At 40.7% G+C, this 22,599-nt stretch overlaps 1 protein-coding gene across 5 annotated transcripts in view; it reads right to left on the bottom strand.

Moving 5' to 3' along the window:
* Positions 1-22,599, bottom strand: part of ube2o (ubiquitin-conjugating enzyme E2O) — a 60,060-nt gene that overhangs the window by 11,362 nt on the left and 26,099 nt on the right. For 3 of the 5 annotated variants that reach the window (XM_081610187.1, XM_081610181.1, XM_081610184.1), the window contains exons 2-22: positions 22,475-22,534; positions 21,915-22,025; positions 20,756-20,853; positions 20,551-20,614; positions 19,573-19,716; positions 19,363-19,472; positions 18,267-18,417; positions 16,566-16,623; positions 16,327-16,486; positions 15,449-15,604; positions 13,497-13,651; positions 12,657-12,769; positions 11,238-11,366; positions 10,110-10,199; positions 9,715-10,033; positions 8,789-9,144; positions 8,540-8,720; positions 7,113-7,249; positions 6,482-6,685; positions 6,338-6,395; positions 5,340-6,069 (exon numbers count right to left, since the gene is read on the bottom strand). In XM_081610187.1, coding sequence (XP_081466313.1) covers positions 5,340-6,069; positions 6,338-6,395; positions 6,482-6,685; positions 7,113-7,249; positions 8,540-8,720; positions 8,789-9,144; positions 9,715-10,033; positions 10,110-10,199; positions 11,238-11,366; positions 12,657-12,769; positions 13,497-13,651; positions 15,449-15,604; positions 16,327-16,486; positions 16,566-16,623; positions 18,267-18,417; positions 19,363-19,472; positions 19,573-19,716; positions 20,551-20,614; positions 20,756-20,853; positions 21,915-22,025; positions 22,475-22,534 — 3,584 coding nt within the window. Of the gene's footprint in view, positions 1-689; positions 6,070-6,337; positions 6,396-6,481; positions 6,686-7,112; positions 7,250-8,539; positions 8,721-8,788; positions 9,145-9,714; positions 10,034-10,109; positions 10,200-11,237; positions 11,367-12,656; positions 12,770-13,496; positions 13,652-15,448; positions 15,605-16,326; positions 16,487-16,565; positions 16,624-18,266; positions 18,418-19,362; positions 19,473-19,572; positions 19,717-20,550; positions 20,615-20,755; positions 20,854-21,914; positions 22,026-22,474; positions 22,535-22,599 lie in introns of those variants that run through there. The other 2 variants (XM_008417519.3, XM_008417529.3) reach the window with 2 other exon arrangements.

Raw genomic sequence — 22,599 nt, 5'->3', positions numbered from 1 at the left:
AAGGAAGTACAATTAGTCACTTTTAAAAAGAAAGGTGGCAAAACTGTAGGGCAGAAACAATCGTTAACTGGAGTGTTTTGACTTAAAAAAAAAAACAAAAAAACAATCAGAGCAACAATTAAGCCAAAACTGTACAGAATACATATATTTAAGATTTAAAAAACTGTAAATATGTTCTACATGAAACTCAAGTGGCGTAGATTTAGCTCAATTTGGCTCAAATTTTGTAAAAAGAAAAAAAAAATAAAATAAAAAAAATCTCCTGGTCAGCACTTTTTTCTAAGCAGTTATAAAATAGTCACCAGTTGTGTCCAAACTTTTCATTCCTTCAGCCAAATTTAAACAACTTGTGTGCCATAATATTCATTAAAAATGCAAAAATGTGTTTTTTGATATATTTTTCAAGCTTCACCTGCTTGATAAGCTAAATTTTAATGAAATCCATAAATCCTTAACCATCAATTTGAACATTTTGGGGGCAACTGTTGATTTCTGGTTTAATCGGCCCAATTTTTATCGTTCTTGACTTGTAGTCGGTGGGCCGATGAAAATGATTTCAGGGGCCACAAAAGGCCCCCGGGCCACACTTTGGACACCTCTTCCCTACTCGGTATTGATGTTACACAAAAACGACGTGAAGTCGGTGTGAGGATGAGAAACATCGACGCAAACGAAGAAAAGCCGAAACGTTTTCATGGTACTGCTTGCAAAGTTTAATACATCACTATACAGTCGTCTTAAAGCAACAAATTAATCCATTAAAAAAAAAGAAAAAACAAAAAATGTTTAGTACAGTACACTCAGCATTATGTACATAAACGCCCCAAGCATCCAGGTGATTCAACCCAAGTTTGTGTTAAATATATACTGTAAGTACCTGTATGTATTTCAATAGAGTCATGATGTCTGTACAGAGAATCAGGCTACAAATTATACTTTTATTAGCTCTTTTTTTCTTTTTTTTTTAAATATATCAACAACAGGCCACTGTGGAAATGCAGACATCGTACAGTCAAGTTCTTTGTGGAGCCAAAAGAGGCTTAAAGCAACAAGTTACATGCTTTGGCTGGAAATCAAACTGCTTGCAGTAAAAAATAAGAAGAATGGATTAAATTGGGAACGATTTACACACACAGGAAACTTTACAGGCTCGACATCCTGCCGGACTTTAACTTCACATTTTCTGTTTGTTCATGAGGAGGAAAAAAAAACTCAAAGTGTGCATCTAGAGTGTTAGCTTTTCTTTGAAGTGATCGGCGTCGCCTCTTGGCGTTAAAGGCGAATAAAATTAAACGCAGAGAGAAAGAGAGAGAGAGAGAGAGGAATGATGGGAGAAAAACACGGAAGACGACGCAAAAAACACGCACTCATTCATCTTTTTATTCATTTTAAAATGCAGCAGCTCTTGGCTCGTAGTTCTTCTCCGAGGTCCGAAGTGGCACAGTGTGCTCTTTATCAAAAACGCCTCAGCATCAAAGTTCAAGTACAACACGAGAGAACCGGCGCTCTCGGATCAGAGCGAGTCGCAGACGACGGGGAGGAGGGAGTCATGATGTGTAAAATGTTAGATGAATCTAAAAAGATGTAAACAAAGACTGCCGATTCCCCCCAGGAAGCACCCAGAGGTCATTTCACAACACATTCTGCAGCAAAGCAATGAAAGGAAAACAAAGACAAAATGGGTTCACATTGGATCACCTCTGAAGCCCCGCCCCCTTCGCTTGTGTTGTGACGTTTCACCTGCATGTGCAAAACAGCCAGAAGAACGACAGGAAACCACTTTACATTTCAGTGTTTTTTTCTTTTTCTTTGTTTTAGTGCGAGTCAGTGATCAACGTCTGAGATTCAAGTAAGGCAACATGTTGACGTGGGATCATCATGGAGTGGTGCTGCTGACGTATGAAGCAACGTTTTACTCTGAAAACTATGAGGAAAAACAAAAAACATAATCTGCTGAATCAAAGCACAAAGTTGCAGCTCATCAAACGTGTAAACGTTGCCGCTCCGCCTCGGAGAGGTCGGCCGGGTGGAAACCAGCAGGATCGGTGACGGAGCGAGTTTCTGGGGATTTTGGCAGAAAGCTTCCAGCCGGAGAACGCTCACAGTTTGTGTTCACCATGTTTTCCCCCAGCGGGTCGGACCGCGGCGGCCATCAGGTGCAGCTGTGATGTCAGGAGTGCTACAGAGAGCTGCAGTTCCCCCAGCGGCCTGCAGGGGTAACCCAGTGACGCCCCGCCCAGTCAGTCAGTGGAACCAGTTAGACAGGTGACAGAGGGGAACTGGTTTCTACCTGCTCTCACAGGAGGGTGTGTGTGTGTGTGTGCGTGCGTGTGTGTGTTAGCCATCACACTCATCTGAGGGGTAACTAAAGGAGAGAAAAACACAAAAAATCAGGGGATATTGGAAAAACACAAAACCTTACCAAGTATTTTTTATCTCGTTTCTCGTGAAAATAATTTATCACTAGAGATGTGCCGATCAGGTTTTTTACCGATCACCCATGAGGGCCGATCACTGATACCGATCACATAACTTATTTTTTTAATCATAATCACTACGGTTACATTATGTGGAAAAAGGAACCACGAATTCACCTTAATTTAGACAAAAACTTGTTTTTAGTAACTTTTTCCAAGAAAAAAACAAAACAGGCATTGTGCAAATTGTACTGCTATCAATAATACCATCTTTAACAGACTGATAACATATGAAGGCTCTGAAGAGGCTAAATAATGCAAAGAGCCAAAATAAAACCTCTCAACATTACCAAAGAAATTCAAGTATAAAACTTAACATTCAAAGACAAATACAGGATCCATTACAATAAACAATCCAGAGTTACTGAATGAAAACTTCCTGTTAGCATGACGGCTAGCTGATTACTGCTAGTTCTGAGTGGCTGTTTCTGACTGAGTGGAGTAATTATGCAGAACAGAAGAGATTGATTATTTTTTAGAGATTAACTGTCTCATGTTAGGACAGCAAAAGTTTTAATACGTAAGTAAAATGTATTTTTTTAGGTTAGATGCTGCAGCTTTAAGCAGAGGTTCGGTGTGAGAGTCACTACCAGGTGGAGCAGAAGCGGCGCTCCGTCTGTGAAATATTACTACCTGTAGCTTAGCAGCGGTTCAACAGCGAGAGCAGAACCAGCGTCTTACATCGCAGCTCGAAGACTTAAATAATTTTGCGGGTTATTTGTTTAGCTTTTTGACCGTCATGCTAATCCGGGTGAGTGTTTGTAGCTGTGCGCTGCTTTAGCTGCTATCTGATCCTCCATATGTCTTTTTTACTGCAGTGAGCCTCGATGTAGCCAAACTGTCGTATTAGCTTCGTTGTGTTGATGCATTTTGACCTGCTTCAATTTTCCGCCGCAACACACAAACTTCCCCATTCGCTCAGTGCGATATAGTTCCACATCGCTTAGGATTTGTTGCTGCGCGTTTGCGCAGTGTGAAGGAAAGAGGAGACCAGCTGCACAGGCAGGCTGAGAAATGAGATGCAGGTGATCGGTTTGTGTGATCGGCAACAAGGGACCGTGATCGGCGATCACCGATCATACACTTTTTCACGGAAATCGGCCAATTATGATCGCCACACCTCTACTCATCACACAAGAAATAAGACAAAATTAACTCACAAGTAACTTTTTAGGAGCTGTTTTAAGTAAATTATTCCTTTAATGTTGATGAAAAAGTGTTAGTTCCACTAGCAGATTATTTCACTGATGTCTTCTTATAAGTGAAACTAATAATTTTTCATCAAAACCAAAGAAATATTATTCAAAATTCTGATTTTGCGCATTTTCATCTTTCCATTTGGGTCTCAACTCCTTTTTAAAACGGCACTAAACCCCTTTAAAAAAAACATGACGTTTTTTGACAATAAGTTTTTTCTTTGTTTTCTTTTTCAATGATCGGATATTGACATCAACATTTTGCATAGCATAACAGACAAAATTTGTTGGTATAGCTTAACCAAAGCTGACAAGTCAGCATGGTTCATTTTCAAGTGTATGTGGCTTTACACGAGATCATTTCCTTCTGTCTGTCCAGGTTTTGTTTGTACATATAGAAGAGAATAAAAAGAAACTAACAGGGTCAGAGAGTGTAGCTATGACAGGGGTGTCAATACATGACACAAAACATTACATTGAATCAATGAGTTTTGTTTATAAAGTGCAAACTAAACTCGGTGGCATCCTTTCATATTGAATTATTTGTTTCTCTCAAAAAAGAAAAAAAAATGTATATATAAAAAAATCCTAGATTATTTCTGGCATATATTGTTTGAGATATTTTTTCCATTTATTCCAATCTTTAAAAAATAAGTCTATTTTAAAATAACTGTGAAGGTTATTTTTTCCATTTTGTAAATATCTGCCACTATTTGAGCCCATTCTCTAGCAGTAGGTTCTTTCTGTACCATCATTTTTTTTTGCCTTTTTTTCCGGCCACTACAAGTATATTCCACAGGTATCAGAAGTTAAAGTTTGTTGGTGTTTGGAAAATGAGCCGTTTCAAAAACCTCAGATTATTAAGTCACATTCCATGGGCAATGCCTGTTACCTAGCAACCCCAGAAGAGCTCCAGCCCGTTACCTAGCAACCCCAGAAGAGCTCCAGCCCGTTACCTAGCAACCCCAGAAGAGCTCCAGCCCGTTACCTAGCAACCCCAGAAGAGCTACAGCCCGTTACCTAGCAACCCCAGAAGAGCTACAGCCCGTTACCTAGCAACCCCAGAAGAGCTCCAGCCCGTTACCTAGCAACCCCAGAAGAGCTCCAGCCCGTTACCTAGCAACCCCAGAAGAGCTCCAGCCTGTTGCCTAGCAACTCCAGAAGAGTTCCAGCAACCTAAACTGAGTTCCAACCTGTTTGGTCAGCTTATAAGGATTTAAAGTGACAAGACGCCCTAAAACAGCTCAATCTGAAAGGAGCTAAAATTAGAAATGACTGAGCAAACTAAAGCCTCATTATCTAAGAACTATTTTGTGCTAAAAAATGCTGAAAAGTTACCAGTTTTGTCTTATTTTAAACGCAATAAGACAAAATGAATAAGCAATAAGCACTGGAAACGAGACCAAAAATACTTGGTAAGATTTTGTTTCTTGCAGTGAAACCCACAGTAAGTCCAGACCAGGCGGCTTTCAGTGAGAGGAAACGTTTTAGAGGTGTGGGCAGCAGGAGCAGAGAGGTGGAGGGTGACAGGAAGAGGGCGGTGGCGGCGCCCGGTGCAGCTCAGGAGGCCGACAGAGCGAGGCAGTGACTATCCTCCTCTGAGACTTGAGGAAGGTGAAAAAGAGGAAGAGAGCGGGGAGCAGGTGTGAGTCGGGGAGGCACTTACTTGTCCTCTGTGTGCTCAGGGACGGCGGCGGCGGCTAGCGCGGCGCGGTACTGCTGCAGCACGCCACGGATGCTCTTCACGAAGCCCTTGGAGAGCGGGAAGAGCGGGAAGCCGATGTCCGGGTACCCGCTGCCCTCCGGTAGGAAACTCCGGTAGCTCTTCCTCCGCTTCTTTGGTCGCACCACCGGCTGGCTGGGACCGGACTCCGGCGCCGCACCGCGTGCCGCAGAGCTGGCTCTGTCCCCACCCAGGCAGGCGCCGCCCTGAGTGCCGTCGCAGTCTGAGTTGAGGCCGAGGTCCAGCGGCGGCACGGCGGCTGTGGTGGACGGGCTCAGCCCTGAGTCCTCCAGCTCCTCCTCCAGGATGCTGCTGACGCCCAGGACGCCGTCCTCGCCGGGCTTGCTGGGGCTGCTGTGGGCCACCGGCGCCTCATCCTTGGAGTGGAGCCCCCTGGTGGCCGGGTGCGGCGCGTGGCCGCGCTCGGCGGCGTCGTTCAGCTCCAGCCAAGCCTCCAGGCGGTGGACGAGCCGCCAGCCGCTGCAGGCGAAATGCTCCTGGATCTCCTGCTTGAAGACGTCCACGGGGTTCTGCAGCAGCTGCGTCATGGACTGCACCATCTTGATCAGCGCCATCTCGTTGTAGCAGCGGCTGTTCTCGTAGCCCTCCTGCAGGCCGCGGTCGCTGTCGAAGCCCGCCTCGTTGTAGTACGGCTCGTTGACCAGGATCAGACCTGCAGACACACGATCAGCATCGATCACCGCCTCTGACTGATCCGCTTAAAGTTCACTTAGATCAGTGATTGTCAAAAGTTTTCAGGCTGAGGATCATTTAACAAACAGTCAGCGATCACCAAACCTGAAACTGAGCCACAATAACATCTTAATATAAACAACCTGAAATGAAAACATTGAGTCTCCTCACCAGAAGGACCCACTGCCTCTAAACAAACCAAATAAGTCAGACAGTAAAAATAAATAAAGAAAAACGCTCCAGCTGACCTTGAATGGAGATGAGAACCTGCAGCAGACTCGACTTGCTGGTCCATCTCTCTGTTCCCTGTGAATCACAGCAGAACCGAAACAGTCAGGCAACGAGAGCGGCTGCGACCCGTCGCCGCGGCAACGTCGCAGAGCGGAGCTCACCTTGCCGATCCAGGTGCCCAGCAGGCTGACGCACACCTTGCCGTTGTCGTACAGGTTGGGGTTGAGGCGGCCGCTGCACTGCGACAGGTAGCGGAAGAGCGGCGGCACGGCCGGGTAGATGTTGGGCAGCTGGATGTCGAACAGGAAGAGCCCGTCCTCGTAGGGGGTCCGAGTCGGGCCTTTGATCAGCGCCGAAAACAGATCCTGGGCCACAGCAGAAGGAAGACGTTTTGAAACGTCGCCAAGTTTACACTTAAAAATCACAAAATGTTACCAAGTCCAGTTTCTAGTGCAAATATTTTAGTTCACTTGAAATAAGACAAAACTAATGAGCAACTTTTTTTAAGATGTAGAAAAGTTACTTATTCTGATGAAAAAGTTCCACCGGCAGATTATTTCACTTTTAAGAAGACTTTTTCCCAAAGTGAAATAATCTGCTTGTACTTTTTTTAGTTTTATCAATATTAAATAATCACTGATGTAAAACAAGTTCATATATCTTGCAGAAACATTTCTTTCACGTTAGTTTTGTTTTATTTCATGATATTTGCATTAGAAATTGGACCAGAACTGCTTGGTAATATTTAGTGTTTTTGCAGTGAAGGACCAAATGAGTGGAAGTAAAACTCACCATCCGGTCCTCAAATGTTTTCACCATGATCCCATCAGGCAGCGATGTGGCCAGCAGAGCCATTTCCTTCCTCACAGTGCTGAAAAACTTCTTCGCCTCTGCTGGCTGGAACTCCATCTTCTTAAACGAATGAGTGTCTGTGAGAGAAAAAGATGATCGATCAAGAAGAGAACAAGATATCAAGAAGTTCCTTCTAAAAATCCTGAATGCATTTAGCAGAGTGTTCATCAGAGTTTAACGTTTTTCTTTGAGCATGTGTTCTTGCATCTCATTTTTATTACTTAAAAATGGCCTCAAAACAACAATATTGTTGTTTATACATTGCAATAATGTACTTGGTCAATACTGAGTCTGCGTAAGGCAGGAGTGTCTAACTCATTTTCATTTTGGGCCAAATCAAAAATCTGAATGTTCTTAAAGGGCCGATTGAGCCAGAATATACTGACAAAACCAATGAAACTGTTAAAATGTCATTAAACAGCTGATCCTCCAGGATTTTGTGATGGTTTTAGTATTTTTTTGCAATTAAAATCACAGATTTTGTGGTGATAATTTGGTAATTTTTTCAAAGAAATTTTTACAATATTCGTGCGAATCTATGATGCTGAATGTGACTTTTTAGTACTCACTGTATCACGTAAGGCTGAGGCAGCAGTCACTTCAACTCAATGTTTTTGACCAATTTTGAGAAGATTTGCAGTAAAATCTGATAAAAATGTTGGCATCTGTTGATTTTGTGTGAATTTTGCAGATTTGTGAAAAATGGGAGGGACTTGTGGATGTCTAGAGGGAGTCTAGAGGGCCACATAACAAGCTACGGCGGGCCGTATTCGGCCCCCCGGCCTTGAGTTTCACTCCTGTGGTGTAAGGTTTGTCTGTGTACGTTTCTATATGGTGAGATTTCTCAAGTTTGTCTTTAGGATACAAACGAACCACAAACCTATGTCAAAATGAAAAAGGAAAACATATTTTTCCATTTCTTAAAAAATGAAAGAAAGAAAGAAAGAAAGAACGAAAGAAAGAAAAAGAAAGAAAGAAAGAAAGAATAAAGGGCAGAAAGAAAGAAAAAAGCATTTATTTAAAACAAGCTCCTATATATTGCTGAAAAGTTACTAGTTTTGTCTTCAGAGTTGATAGTAACTAGTTACATTTACTTGAGTAACTTAAAAAAAAAGTACTTTCAGGAGTATTTTTACTACGCTGTAATTTTTACTTTTACGTGCATCACTACTCTTTAGTAAACATTTCTTGATTTTCTACTCACTGAAAGAAAAACAAACATGTTTTATCCAAAAATTCCCCAGACACAGAGACACACCTGCAGTTTTCGTTAAAGGTTAATTGGTGATGAGCCAGAAAACTGCAATCGGTTCCTTATCAGAGGAAACAAAGGAGGATCTCTGCTGCCGGGGTGGTGGATCTCTCACCTGGTGCCCACTCCAGCACTGAGAACACTTCTCCCTTGGCGCTGGTGAACGTCACGCCGGGCTTCCCTCCGCTCTGCTGGCACAGGACCGGAGTGTCGCTCAGGAGCTCGCTGGGCCACTCCTGCCCCCCCACCGGCGTCTGCGGCTCCTGCTGCGGCTTTTCTTCTCCGCTCCTCTCGGCCTGAGGAGCAGCAGAAGCTGAAAACACCTCCACACATCCAGCGACATCACAGTGACGGCGACGCTCACCTCTGGTCCGGCGCCTCCGCTCCCCACCGCCTCCATCTTCTCCTCCTCCACGATGGCGACGTTGTCCAGCGTCTTCCTCAGGTTCTCGTGGAGCTTCTTGATGTCGTCCAGGAAGCGTTTCTCCTTGGTGGGTTTCTCAGGCGCTGCCGGCGACAGAGAGCTCGCCATGTTAGCGGCGGAGGCCGGCTCGGCCGAGGTCGGGGAGGTCGGCGAGCCGCCTGTCCACAGCTGCTCCACCGTCATGTTCTTCAGGCTCTCCAGGATCTTCAACGCTTCCTTGAGCTCTCTAAAGCCTCGGGAGGCGCCGTCCTTGTTGGGCTTCTCCGCTCCGTTTACAGTTCCTCCTGGAGTTGTTACTGCAGGACGAACGTTACAGAAAAAAAACGACAAAATGATACAACCAGCAGAGACCTAGCCACCAAAGAAGTTCCAGTTCTTAAACGGGATTTATTATACTTCCTGGAACAGGTTAGGACAGATCAATGGGCTGAAACAAAACATTTTCATCTCATTTTTTGCATGGCGTCATTCTTAGAGATTTTGAGCTCTTTCCTGTTTTAGGGCGTCACATCGATTTAAATCAATAACCTTCTGCTGGCCACGCCCCCAACTCTACGTTTACACTCACACGTGAAAATGGCTGCACACAGATGTGCAATTGTACAACTGTCCATCTTTGAAAAGCAGAAGTGGGAGCCTCCTGTACAACCAACAAGAATACGGCAAGTGGTAAATCAGTTGACGATTCAATAATCGATTCATGACGATTAATTTGATGAATTGTTTCAGCCTTTGAGGTGATGGCAAAAACAGATTCTCCACAGATCAACAGTTGTAACAAAGGCCTAATCTCCTAATCTAACCTAATCTGCTGGGTCACAGCAGACTAGAATAGCACAAACAGAAACATGGCCGCCGCTCCCCACCTCCTCCAGATGTGGGACTGCCCACAGACGCCTCCCCTTCCTCTCCTGGTGCTCCCTTGGTGGGACTCGTCACCTCGGCCTTGCCGCCCTCTTGTGGTGGGATGATAAAAAGCGCAGACCCGGTTGGCGTCGGGGTGGGCGTCACCGTGTAGGTGGCGTTGGAATTGTTGGCGTGGCTGTCGTCCTCAGTGGTGACGCCGTTGTCCGTCTCCCAGCTGTCGCTCTCGTCCTCCCACTCCTCCGTGGACAGGACGCTGCTCGTCTCCTCCACAGAGTCGTAGTCCGTCTCCTCGATCTCAGACTCCACGTTGTAGAGGTGCTGAGAGGGAAAACGTCAGACTGTGAGTGAAGTAGAGCTTGCTGAATGAATCCAGGTTTAAAATGTGAATCTTTACTTGTGGCAGGACGATGGTTTTGGAGTTGTCGGCCCAAACGACCTCCACTTTACTGCTCACATCCACCCGGGACACCTGACCCACTGACGTCTGCAGACAGAGCAATTTGTGCGTAAAGATTTGAATTACCGTATTTTCCGCACTATAAGGCGCACCTTCAACAAATGATCTATTTTAAAACTTTTTTCATATATAAGGTGCACCGCATTATAAGGCGCATGTAATAGACGTATCGGTTAGGTATTGAACCGAAACGGTTCCGTTCACTACAAATGTGGATGAGTAATAATAAAGAAGTGGTCCCCGAGTACTTTATATAATAGGCTGCCCCAGTCATTGTTTCACTCACGGTGTTGGTGTTGCGATATTGTGCCCAACTGCTTTCTGGGTAACAGACCAACCGACACGCTGCCGCCGCAGCCTCTGTCTCTCTTCCCCCCCAGGCTTTAAATGTATAGGGGCTGGTCCCTTGGTAACCCTAGTCGAAGCACCCCGGATGAATGTCTAAAGCTACTTTGTTGACATAAAGAATGTCAACAAAACGTTCCGACTCGGGTCGGCGAGGAGAGCCTTCGGCGACTGGGCCGGGGCGTGGCCGGACAATGGTCACCCTTCTCCGTTCGCGCACAGCCTGTTGGTGGAGAACGTGGTGCTAAATGACCTGCAGACAACCTGATTATCAGGTCGGTAGGTAGATAGGTCAGTCTAACTTTATTAACAAACCAGTTTTTTGACAACTATCCCAGCATGCATCACACGCTTCTTCTACGGGGGAAAATGAAGTCGGCGGCTGCTTACCGTAGTTGCTAGACCTGTTGTGGTTCAATATTGGTCCATATACAAGGCGCACCGGATTATAAGGTGCACTGTCGGCTTTTGAGGAAATTTAAGGTTTTTAGGTGCGCCTTATAGTGCGGAAAATACGGTAAACTGAAATAAATGAACTTTATGACTATATTCTAACTTACTGAGGTTCACCTGAACAGAACCTGCATTAGTAAGATCCAGTTTTAGACTAGTTAGCAGCATGCTAACACTGACATGAGCCTCACTATCTGAATAACACAGTTGGATGATTTTACTTCCATACGACATGGATTGGTCTAGTCCAAGTAGAAACGTTTTTACCTCATTCTCGCAGTCGTTCTGTCCGTTCTCAGAATTCCATATCCTGATAACAATGTCCGCCGTGCGGAAGTGGAAATCTGGATGATCTGCGATGTCGTACACACTGACATCCTCCTCCACACCAATGACCTAAAACAAGAGGAAAAGATTATTTGTTTCCGTTTCCAGCAGATTTCTTTTATGTTCTCCAACAGCAGCTGTGTTTCCATTAGAAGTGTGTGGAAATCTATGCCAAAGTTGAGAAAACACAATTTCTCAATTGTGGTGTTTCCATTAAGTCAGAAACGCAATTAAAGTCTCACGTGAATAAGCTTGTTGCTATAAGTTATTAAAGTTTGCAGCAGCAATGAATATAAACAGCTACATTAAATATATTCATATTTCTGACATGGTGCTAAAACTCATCATCCATCAGGGAAAACGTCAGAGTTTTATTCAGGCGTTCGAGCAACAAACCACTAACAGAGGCGGCTACGCCTGCAGCGTTTTGGGGAAAATATCAGCGATTTTACAGAAGAGCTTTGGATTCAACACGTTCAAATTAAACAACTTTTTATGAACTGTGCAAGCTGAGAGCTCTTATGGAGCCAGCTGCAGACTGTCAAAAAAAGCAGTGTGCAGCTGTATGCACCAGGGGGAGGAAGTCGCCCACCAGGGCGTTGTTGTAAAAACAAATTTGTTCTTAGTAACTTAAATTATCATCTTTTTTGTGATTTTTGCCACTTCTAACATCCAACTGTTGATCATGTGACTCATGCCATGCAAAATAAAAGCATTTTAATAGCAGTTTTGTAAAATACATCTATTTTGATACGACTGGAAAACCACCATATACTCTTTTTTGCATCGATTATGATCATTTATGTCGGGATTTTTTTTTTCCCCAAAGTGTTTTTGATTTTCTTAAGATGGGAAAAAAATGAGCAAAAATTTATTTTTTTCTAGTTTATGAGTTGTAATTTTCTCCAAATACAAAGTTGTTATTTGGAAAATACATCAGTAGTTTTAGTCTTTAGGGTTACTTGATGTCACAATATTTTTTTTTGCCTGCAGTCCGCTAAAGTAGAAGAAGGGACTGAATACTCCTAAGTTGCTTTTTCATCTGTTGGCCATATTGGATTTAACTAAATTTTACATGCACTTGCAGTGGATGGCCAGTAGTGGGCAGTGTGTGGTATGATGCACTAGTGTCCACTTCAGTGGTCTGTGTGCTTTTATAACTTAAAGATCCACCAGGAACACAGGAAAATGGCTTTTAGATGGCTGTTGTCTGCACTGCATGCAAGAAAGGGTTAATTGAAAAACCTGAGGTTTTTTCTAAATTGTTGTGTTTCCGTTAAGTGCATTTATTTTTGTGCTTTCACTTTGTGCAGTTTATGGTTGACAGAAACGCAGCTAGCGTCGTTAGCTCTGACTTACCTCGACGTCGTCACCTGTGGAGTTCAGTTTGATCCACCTGACGACGCACGTTCTGCCTTTATGGTCACCGGACTGGATCACGCCGTACACACCCGGATCCTGCAGAGCTTGGGCTGAACACACACACACACAACCAGTTCAAATAAAACACAGAAACAATAATATAAGGGGAAGGGGGAAACTTTCCTAAACTGTATTGTTACAAACAAAACATTCTTTTTTGTAATGATGGCATCATGTGGATAAAATGACCCAGAATGTTCAGAAATTCGGCAGCAATAATGAGTCGCTTGGTTTGTTAGTCAGAACTAAATCCAGAGAAAAAAAAACACAAGCACAGCAGCAACATTTCCTACTACTTACACTTAAACCCAAACTATACTCAGAAATATAGCTTCAACACAACAGATTAACTATTATTTCATCAGTCAAATCAAATCAGGTTTTATTTGTATTGAGCCAAATTACTTCAATATTAAATAGTCTTTGTTTTCAGCAGGACAAATTGAGAATTGTCCTGCTTTTGGCTAATTCTTGCACATTTACAGAAATGTTAACTATTGTGCAACATCCACAGCAAATAAAATGTATTTAGTTTTCATCGAACGCAGAGAAAGCTGTAACGTTTTAACAGTTTCATAACGGGTAGTTTTATTAACATTAAGGCCCTTTAGGACATTCGTGATGCCAGAAATGAAAATGAGTTTGACATCCCGGCTTGTACTTCAGCAGCTTCTACAGAACATTCGGGGCAGTCATTTGTAAAGTAAAAAGAAATAATGTGATGTAAAAGCAATAAGGTGTACTCAGAGCGAGAGGATGCAGACAAAGTCGACTCACGTCGTTTGTCAACCACAAAATCTCCGGGGCAAAACTCGTGGCTGTCCAGGTGCTGGATAGGAATGAGGTCGTTGGACCTGATGCCCCTCTCCACCCGTCCATCCTTCCACATCACGTCGGCGGTGGTCTTCGTTGATACAACTTCCACTGCCACCCTGACGGCAAAAAACAGAAAACACTTTGCTTTAGAAATGTTGAGAATGGTTTAATTTTCATATCCCCCTGACATGTTGGGAATCAGCGAAGGATTTTCAAATTTCAAATTAAAATGTTCAAAAATACTTTATTGTTGTTGTAACTTATTTAATTGAAACTTTGTTTTAAGTCAGTGTTTCTGAGGACCAATTAAACACTCACGGACCACCTACCTTGAAAATGACCCACAATGTTCACATATGCAACCCCAAATTGAAAATATTAGTCTATTAATGCACTTATTGTCGTTTTCTTTGTTCATCCAAGCTGGTTATGACAAAATCATGAACAAGTCTACTCAGGGCATTTTCAGTTATTTACAGATTCTGCACACGAGAATTTTTATCATGGAAATTAAAAAATAAGTTGTTCTTTAATACCAAGTGTTGTGTGCATTAATACTATTTTTAGGTATATTTATAATTTAGGAGCACAATAAAAGAAAAATAGAGTTGTTTTGCCAAAAAAAAAATCCTCTTCTACACCATTAAATAAAAAAATATCCACCAATCTTCATCAATTCTATTTATTTATAGTATTTCATTAATTTAATCGGTTTTAATAAAATAAAAATACCTGGAGTCCTACCGTTCACAGCTTAAAGCTGTTCAAAAGAATCAAATCCGTCGTGAACAACAAGAATACTCTCAGCAGGTATGACTTACGTTCATCCAATCATATAATTAATCATGATGTTGTTTTCTTTCCACCGCTGCACTGTCATCTCCATTGGTTCCACGTTAGCATCAAATGCTAACGTAACGCATGAAACTCATCCCCAGAACAACATTTGTATGCTGACAAACTGTGTAAATATACTATTAAGAGTTCCATCTTTATGTTTCTGTGAGAACTTTGACATTTTGTGCAATTCTTTTAGTTCGGCATCATTTGGCTCACCTCTTTCTTGCCCGGTGGAGAGTCAGGAGCTGCTGCGAGCGTTGCCTTGGCGACTGGCGTGAAACGATCGATAGTGTTACAACTCGGCTTTGCAAATGTGCGATTTATTTGCAATGTGGACACGGAGTGAAATGTGTCTCCTCTGCTCTATTGGTGAAGGTTGGTGTTGAACGGATGACTGTCAGACTGACTGCAGTGCTGAGGAAGCAGGAGAAGCTAAGCGGCTAATGGCCGCTCCTCTTTCACTGCTGGCTCAGGACAGACTGTTTCCCCGACACTGTCGTCATAAAACTCCCCAGTAACACAGAAAATAAGTCGCTAGATTTATTACTTTTTTTTAAGTCACAGGAGGAGTCTGAAAAACCAATAAGTATAGCAACAAAATGGACATCAGTGCTTCTATCATCCTGATCACAGCCCCACATTCAGCAGTCTCTTGGCTCCGCCCACTTTGCTGCCATTTTTTTCCCAAATTTCCCCAGGGACTTGGCTTAGCTTTCAGAGGTTAGCTACACGTTGAGATTATATGCTGCAGTATACTTTTAGAAAATAAAAATGCAGGTGTGCATGTTTGGACATTGATATAAATCTACTGTTGCAGTCAATAAGATTTCTACCTTCATAAATGCTCTAATTTCCAAACAAGCATGCAACAAATCCTTGTGTTTCTGCGGTTTGTAACGTTGATCCTTCATGTTTATGTGGCGATGAAATGTGAACCACCCAACAGAAACAAAACTCCCGACTCTTTAGCTCAGCCAAAAACACCTGATCTCTAAAACGAAGCAGAAAACCGTCCACTTTCAGAATCGATGAGGAGATACAAAGGTAGGGGATAAAGATCCATGCTAACCCACCGGTCTCCACGCTTAAACTCTCGGGAGAACTTGGTCCTCTTCTTTTTGTGCTTCCTCTTCAGGTTGCGGATGGAGAGTGGGATGCTCTTCTTGCGGTTGGTTCCCAGGCCGCCGCTCTGAGACGAGGCGGTGGAGCTGGCTGACGATGTGAGAGAGCTGCACACACAGGAAGCGGTAGTTTGTTCATTAACTCGCAACCTTTAGCTCATAAATAAAAAAAACACATGTTAAAATACTAACGGAAGGTAAAAATGTTCTCTGAATGTTTAATTACTTGATTAAGTTCATACAACAGAAATGAATTGGGATGGATGTAAAGAAATTTAACGTCTATGCTCAGATCTTTCAGAGGCAATCATTCAAATGTCAGTAAACAAATAGAAAATCTGCAACAAATAACAGATTAAACAAGCCCGGAAGTTTTCAATTTGCTTCAGATTCAATTATCTAGATTTTAAAAAATTATCTCTAATTTGATATTTTATCTTGGTTATATCTTGGTTAACAATTTGGACACATTAGATGAAAAGTCAAATAATTTGTTTTTTTTTTTACAACTCATGAGAATCAATGCTGCTTTAAAAAAAAATGTTTCTAGGCTCATAATAAAAAATTCTGTTTACTGGACTCTTATATTTTGGGTTAAAAACTCCCTGAGCCAGAGAAACGTGAAGTTTGCGTACATCAAATAAAAACTCGCATGTTTTTAAATAAATAAATCTGCTCAATGCCACAATAATGAGAGAAATAATTTCTGGTGATTTTAACTGACTTAAGACAAGAATAAGACGTCTGTAACGTTTCTGCTTTCACCTGTTAATAAATTCAACTCAGCCCTTAAAATGACCATCAGAGCCACCAAATGTTGGTAAACACACCTGGTGTCGTCAGTGTCTTCTGCGCCTTCGTCATCAGCATCCTGCTCTCCGAGTTCAGCTGCGTTGTCGTTGGCGCTCTTTGGATCCGCCGGGTTCTGGCCCGGCGTCACCGGGCCGTTGTTGAGATGGGACGAGTCAGTCTGCTCCGACTTGTGGTCACCTGGTGGAAAGCAGAGAGTAATGATTCAATCAGTGAATGCGGCGCTCTTTGTGACTCATCTGTGGACGTTCGATTATACCTTGAAAGTCGACATGTTCCGTTTTCCTTCCAGACTCCTTTTTGAAAACTCTTTTTAGCTGCAGCAGGAAAATAAACAGAGAGTTTGCATTATAAAACCACTTTTGATTTTCACAATAAAGGCATTCACTATTCAGAATTTTTTTTATGGTTTATTAAAAAAAAAAAAAAAAAAAAGATTCACAGGTATATGCTGCATCTCATCAGTATTAAGTGTTTATATTTCAATCACAATATTGAAATAAATTTACAGACTTTACATAATCTAAAATAAACAACTATTTTACCTGTTTATCTGTTAAATTGGGCCAGACTAAATGATGCAGTGAAAGTTCATTTAGTCAGATGTGTCTTGGTTTCCTAATTTAACAATATCAAATTATAATTGGTGTTTTTTGTTTTTAGGGCTGTCAATGTTAATGCAAGCGATTAATCTAAAATATTAACTGCACTAATATTACAGATTAATCACACTACTTTGATCTAAAAGCCTTTCTCCAGTGGAAGGTTCAAAGCAGCGCGACACGCGGTCTTGTGCTGCAGTCAACAATGCAGCGTCGCAAACATGAGAGAAAAGATGATGGAGGAAAATAACCGAATAATTTCACTTTAAATAAACACAGTGATGGAAGTCCTGATAAAACCAAGATAGTGTGTAAATGGTGCAACAATAAATTATCCTTCCGCAGTCAGTTTACAGTTCACATTTCTAAATTAACGTTTAAAACAAAATCACTTTTTTTTAAAAAACCTTCCTCAAAATGAAAACCTGTAAAACAAACATTTTTAAATGCAAATTTGCATGTTTATAAGAATGTTTTTTCAAGCTTACAAAGTTGAACATAGTAATTAATTCAAGTTAAAAAATACTTGATTGATCTTGAAGAAAATTAAATGTTCAATCAATCAAATCAAAAGAAATTCTTCAGAGAGTTATTGTAGATAGTAATGGCTATTGGCAGGACACATCTCCTGTAGCAGTCTGTAATACAGCAAATTTGAAGAAGCTTCTGACTGAAGACATTAAGTTCGTCTAATGAGGAGGATCAAGATTAAGAAGATTAATTGTGATAAATCAAAGCCAGAGGTGGGAAGAGTAACTAAACCTTTTACTCAAGTAAAAGTAAAAAGTAGCCATCTAAGAAATTACTAAAGTAAGAGTAAAAAAGTATTAATTGATCATTTGATTAACTGGTCAAATTATCAATCATTTAATATTTAAAATTTACATCATAAGTATTTTATAGTATTTTATAGATAAAAATGACAATAATTCATATAAGTATAAAAAATTATAAAAAATCAGGCAAAAGAAAATTTTCCAAATCAGTTTCTTTCAATAAAAGAAACTTCTAAAACTAACAAAAACTACAGGTGGGTCTGGATAATTTTTAGTTCAAACATGTTTGTTCTTAATTCAGTGGGTAGAAAATCCAGAAGTATTACAAAAGTAAGAGTAGAAATACTTTGTAATAAAAATTCAATCAAATAAAAGTACAGTGTAGTAAAAATACTCCTAAAAGTAAATCTTTCCAAAAGTTACTTAAGTGAATGTAACTGAATAAATGCAACTGGTTACAAGCCAACTCTGATCACAGATGATCAATCTGATTAGGTGTTTTAATCAACAGCAAGTGAGAATTTGATGTTTTTAAACTACATTTACAGCCGTTGAACACACAGGTAAAAAGCTTAACTGCACCTTTCTGGCAATCGGGTCCTCTGGTAGAAAATGGGCCCCTTCAGGTCCGTCACAGGTCATGCATGTGGCGCTGCCTTTGGCAGGGATGATGTACAGGGCTCTTTCTCCCAGCTCCCTCTGGGTGTGGTCATAGTAACCCAAACGCCTCACCCTGCAACCAATCACAGGACGGCTTTGCTCAAACGCGACACAATCACGCATGAGAAATGGCCGTTCAATGAAACGATGTTTACACGAGTTCTTTTAAGTCTAGACTAAAAACCACCCGTTTAGAGTTGATTTTGAAACATAAACCAACATTCTGATGTGTAATGATGTTTACACTTGACAAAATGTAGAGCTTCGGTTGTTTCCTTTGTGTTCTATGACTTTAAATGTTTGTGTTTTTATGACGTAAAGCACTTTGAAATGCCTTTTTGCTGAAATGTGCTATACAGATAAACTTGACTTATATACACTAAAAATTCATGCCTCAAATCATTAACGCTGTTGTCTTGTGTCACTTGGTCCAGTACTTCAGAAAAACATTTAATTACAGCTGTAACGATTCCTCGAATGATACGAATACATCGATTATTAAAATTCCTCGAGGAAAATGTATCTGCCTCGAAAATTGTGTTTTATTATTTAGCGCACCGCGTTCTGGCCGGATCGTTATTTGTGTTGGGCAGCGCTCTCACTCCTGCCTGTAAGTTGTTGCGAAGTTATTATATAAATCAATCACATTTATTTGCATAGCACATTTCAGCAACAAGGTAGTTCAAAGCGCATTACATCATAAAAACACAGAAAAAGTACAAAGTTGTATAAAATGTGACAATTACGCATTTATGAATTAATGTGCTCTGTCTCATTATATTAAGTGTGTGTAACTGGTTTTGTAATAAATGTTTTTATGATGTGGAACCAGGTAGAGCAGCCATTGTTACACCAATGGTGAATGTTGATCCAAACAAACGCATAAAGCCCACGTCTCCTTAAAGCTGATCAAATCTGACAGGAAGTTCAGCAGGAAGCGTAACCCGTCCAGACGTCCCATGAAGGAGCGAGGGGGCGGACGCAGACGCTTTGTGAAGAGAAGGACGGACGGACTAACCTGTGAAGATTTTCCTGTGTGATGGTGGAGGGAGGTGGATAGACGCTGTCAGAGCCTTTCGGAGAGTAGCTCTTGGTGATCCACGTCACTTTCAGCTCCACGACTTTCACCTGACAGAAGCGCAAAACTCCAAGATTTAAAACAACCAAACGTGCAGAAACACATGGAGATACATTTAAGATGTCTGCTGATTTCTGGTCACCCTCTCACCTCTTCTACCACCACTCTGAACTTGCACTTCCTGCTTAGGACAGGTTTGACCCCTGACAGCCACTGTACGTTAGAGAAGACCTTAGCGGGTCCGATCAGAACCTGGCCCGGGTAGAAACCGTACGCCTCGTCGAAAAACAAACCCTGAAGAAGAAACAGCAATAACATGAACAAATGTCGAACATTCACCATGTTACAGTAAATTTTATTGGGTTTACAAAACAGCATTTTTAAATTTGTTAACATTTTCAGGAAATGTGAAACAACAAAAAATAAAAAAATCCTAATTTTAAGACAAAAGAGGCAAGGAAACAAAGCTGTTTGTCTTTTTCTTCTCAAACTCATTAAATAAATCCTAGACCAGTGGATTTCATTTTGGCGCATTGGATTAATTACTGGTACAATTAATTATCCAGCAAAATTTATTTTGGAAAACAAAATTGCTTTTTTTTTTTTTTTGCCTCATCTTCAAATAAAGAATTTTTAGGTTTTTTTTCTTTTGCTTCACATTTCCTGAAAATGCTGATAAACTGATTCCAGTTCCTGCAGTTCTTACTGACCAAAAGCAGATAAAGCTTCGTCTGATTTAATGTCAGACAGTGAGAATAAAAGGTCTGCCTCCAGCTGTTCATTAATGACATAAACTAAGATGAACTTAAAAGAAAAAGTCGTAAATCTCAGTGCATGTCAGCAGCTATTTTTAATCAGAAGTTTCAGACAGGTTAAATTTCCGGCCCTTATTTTAAATTAATTATTCATATGATGACCCAAATAATTTCAAATAAGCAGATAAATTGAGAGTTAAAAATTCTGCTCTGAAAATACAACTATAGAAACAGCACTCTTCTTATTTTCTACTTTAGGAACATTAATAAAAATAGAGCTGCTTACATGCACTGATTTAAAGCTCCTTTTAGCAACGTCTTTAGCTCAGGAGAAACTGAATCCATGTGTTTAGAAAAGCTCACGGCTACATACCGAGTCGCTGACATGCGGACAGACGTCGTACAGCTTGGCGCCGTCTTCGACGCTCATGGAGCATCTGCAGGGAAGCAGACAGACGGAGCTAAAGCTCAGCTGATGTGGCACTCGTGAATCCGACTTAATTTGCTCGCACGTTCTGAGAGACAGACACGCGGTCGCACTGCGCTCCAACAAACTTATGCAGGCGCAGGCAGCCTACCTGGCTCCATTGGAGAGCTTGAGGATGATGTGATTGGTCAGGTCGTAGACTTTACCCAGCCAGAAGTCATAAGCGATGTAGTCGCCGTACATAAAAGACTGAAAGAAACAAATGCAGTCGGTTTTCATTAGGTGTCGAACTCATTTTCATTCTGGGTCACATCAAGACCAAAGGGACGGTTGTTCCAGAATGTATTGATAAAACCTATTAAACTGTTAAAATATTAATAAAGCACTTCTGAAAATTAAATAACAAACATCTTCTCACACTGATGAGTCTCGAAGGATTTTGCAAATGTTTTGGTGACTGACTTTCTTCCTATCAAAATTGTATATTTTTTGTTGCCAATTTACAAATATTTGCAAGGAATTTTGTGATATTTGCACACCAAAATTTTCATCAAAAATCCAGGAAACCTCAGATTTCTGACCTTGAAAAGCAAAAAAAATTGGAGATTGACCTCAGAAATGTTCTAGAAAAATAACCTGGAAATTTCAGTTTTTCTCTAGAATGTTTTTTTTTCCAAAAATTTCCTATTTTTTTCCTAAACATTTTTTAAATTAATCTAAAATTTTCTGTTTTTTTTCTAGAAAATATTTTAAACTCAGACGTTTTTGTTTTTCTCAAAAATTTCTGAGAATCTTTTTTTTCTAACAAATGTTTGACTTTAGAATCTCATATTTGTCCTCATTTTTTTTTATTAACTAAAAAAAAAATTCTGATTTTTCTAGAATTTTTATTTTTTAACAATTATTAGCTTTTGTTCCCCATAAATTTCTGAGATTTATCTAAAAACTTGAGTTTTTTCCCATAAATTTTTTTACTTTTTCTTGTTTTTTACAGAAAATTTCTGAGATTCTTTGGCAGAGATTTACTCCTTAATTTTTTTCCCATGGAACAGCCCTAATGTGCTGTCTAATGTATGATGGTAAATGTGACTTTTTGTTACTCTAAAACTAAATCATCTTTCTTAATCCACTTTAAAAAAAATATTTTGATGCCCACAAGGTTTTTCTATAAAAACTACTGTTTGTTTTTTTCACCTGGTTTTATGAGTCTAAATTGACCAGAACAATAATAAAAAAGAACAAAAGTATTAGAATAACAAAGTAAGTATGAATGCGATTTAAGTATTAAAGAGAAGTTAATACTCTCTTACCCAGATGTGCTGCAGGTCTTTGCTGTTTACTGGGTAAAGAACACAATTTGTCCCCACAAACTTCACAGCACACTCAATATCAATGTTGGTCACAATACCACACTGGTTGTCCTGAAACAAAACAAAACAGAAACATGTTGATGGTATGAAATGATTCCCAATTCTGCTACAAACTGAGTTTTTTTGTGCCTAAAAGGAGATAAAATATATCAGATAGTCCATAAATGCTACACATTAGAATAATAAAACTCACAATCAAGTGCATTAATTGGGGGACAGAAAATTTGATTCTATTTTTGAACTAAAAGGTCATTTCACAGCTTAATGCAGCACTAATGCTCAGGCTGTTGAATAAAACAAAGAAAGACCCTCTGCTCTCCTGGAAGCAGCTTGTCCCAATAATATTCCAGTCATGTCCAGCAAATGGAGCTCTGAACTGTGTCATGACTCATAAATAGAGGGAGCTAATTGGAAAAAAGCGCTAAAATGACAGAAAGGACAAATTCTGTCATTTTTTTATTGCAGGAAGTATGCAATAAAAAAAAAAGGATTTCACTTACAGCAGAATTGTTCCTACGCACGATGTCTCTAATGACAATAGATCGGTCTTCAAGTTTCAGCTGGAGAAGAGAGAAAAACGGAAGATGGTTAGCAAAGCAGCTTCAGAAAGAAACTGCGGAGTGTC

This window comes from Poecilia reticulata, chromosome 1 (genome assembly GCF_904066995.2).
Source record: "Poecilia reticulata chromosome 1, P_reticulata-male-v2, whole genome shotgun sequence".
NCBI lineage: Eukaryota > Metazoa > Chordata > Actinopteri > Cyprinodontiformes > Poeciliidae > Poecilia > Poecilia reticulata.
This window is presented reverse-complemented; position numbering and strand designations above follow the sequence as displayed.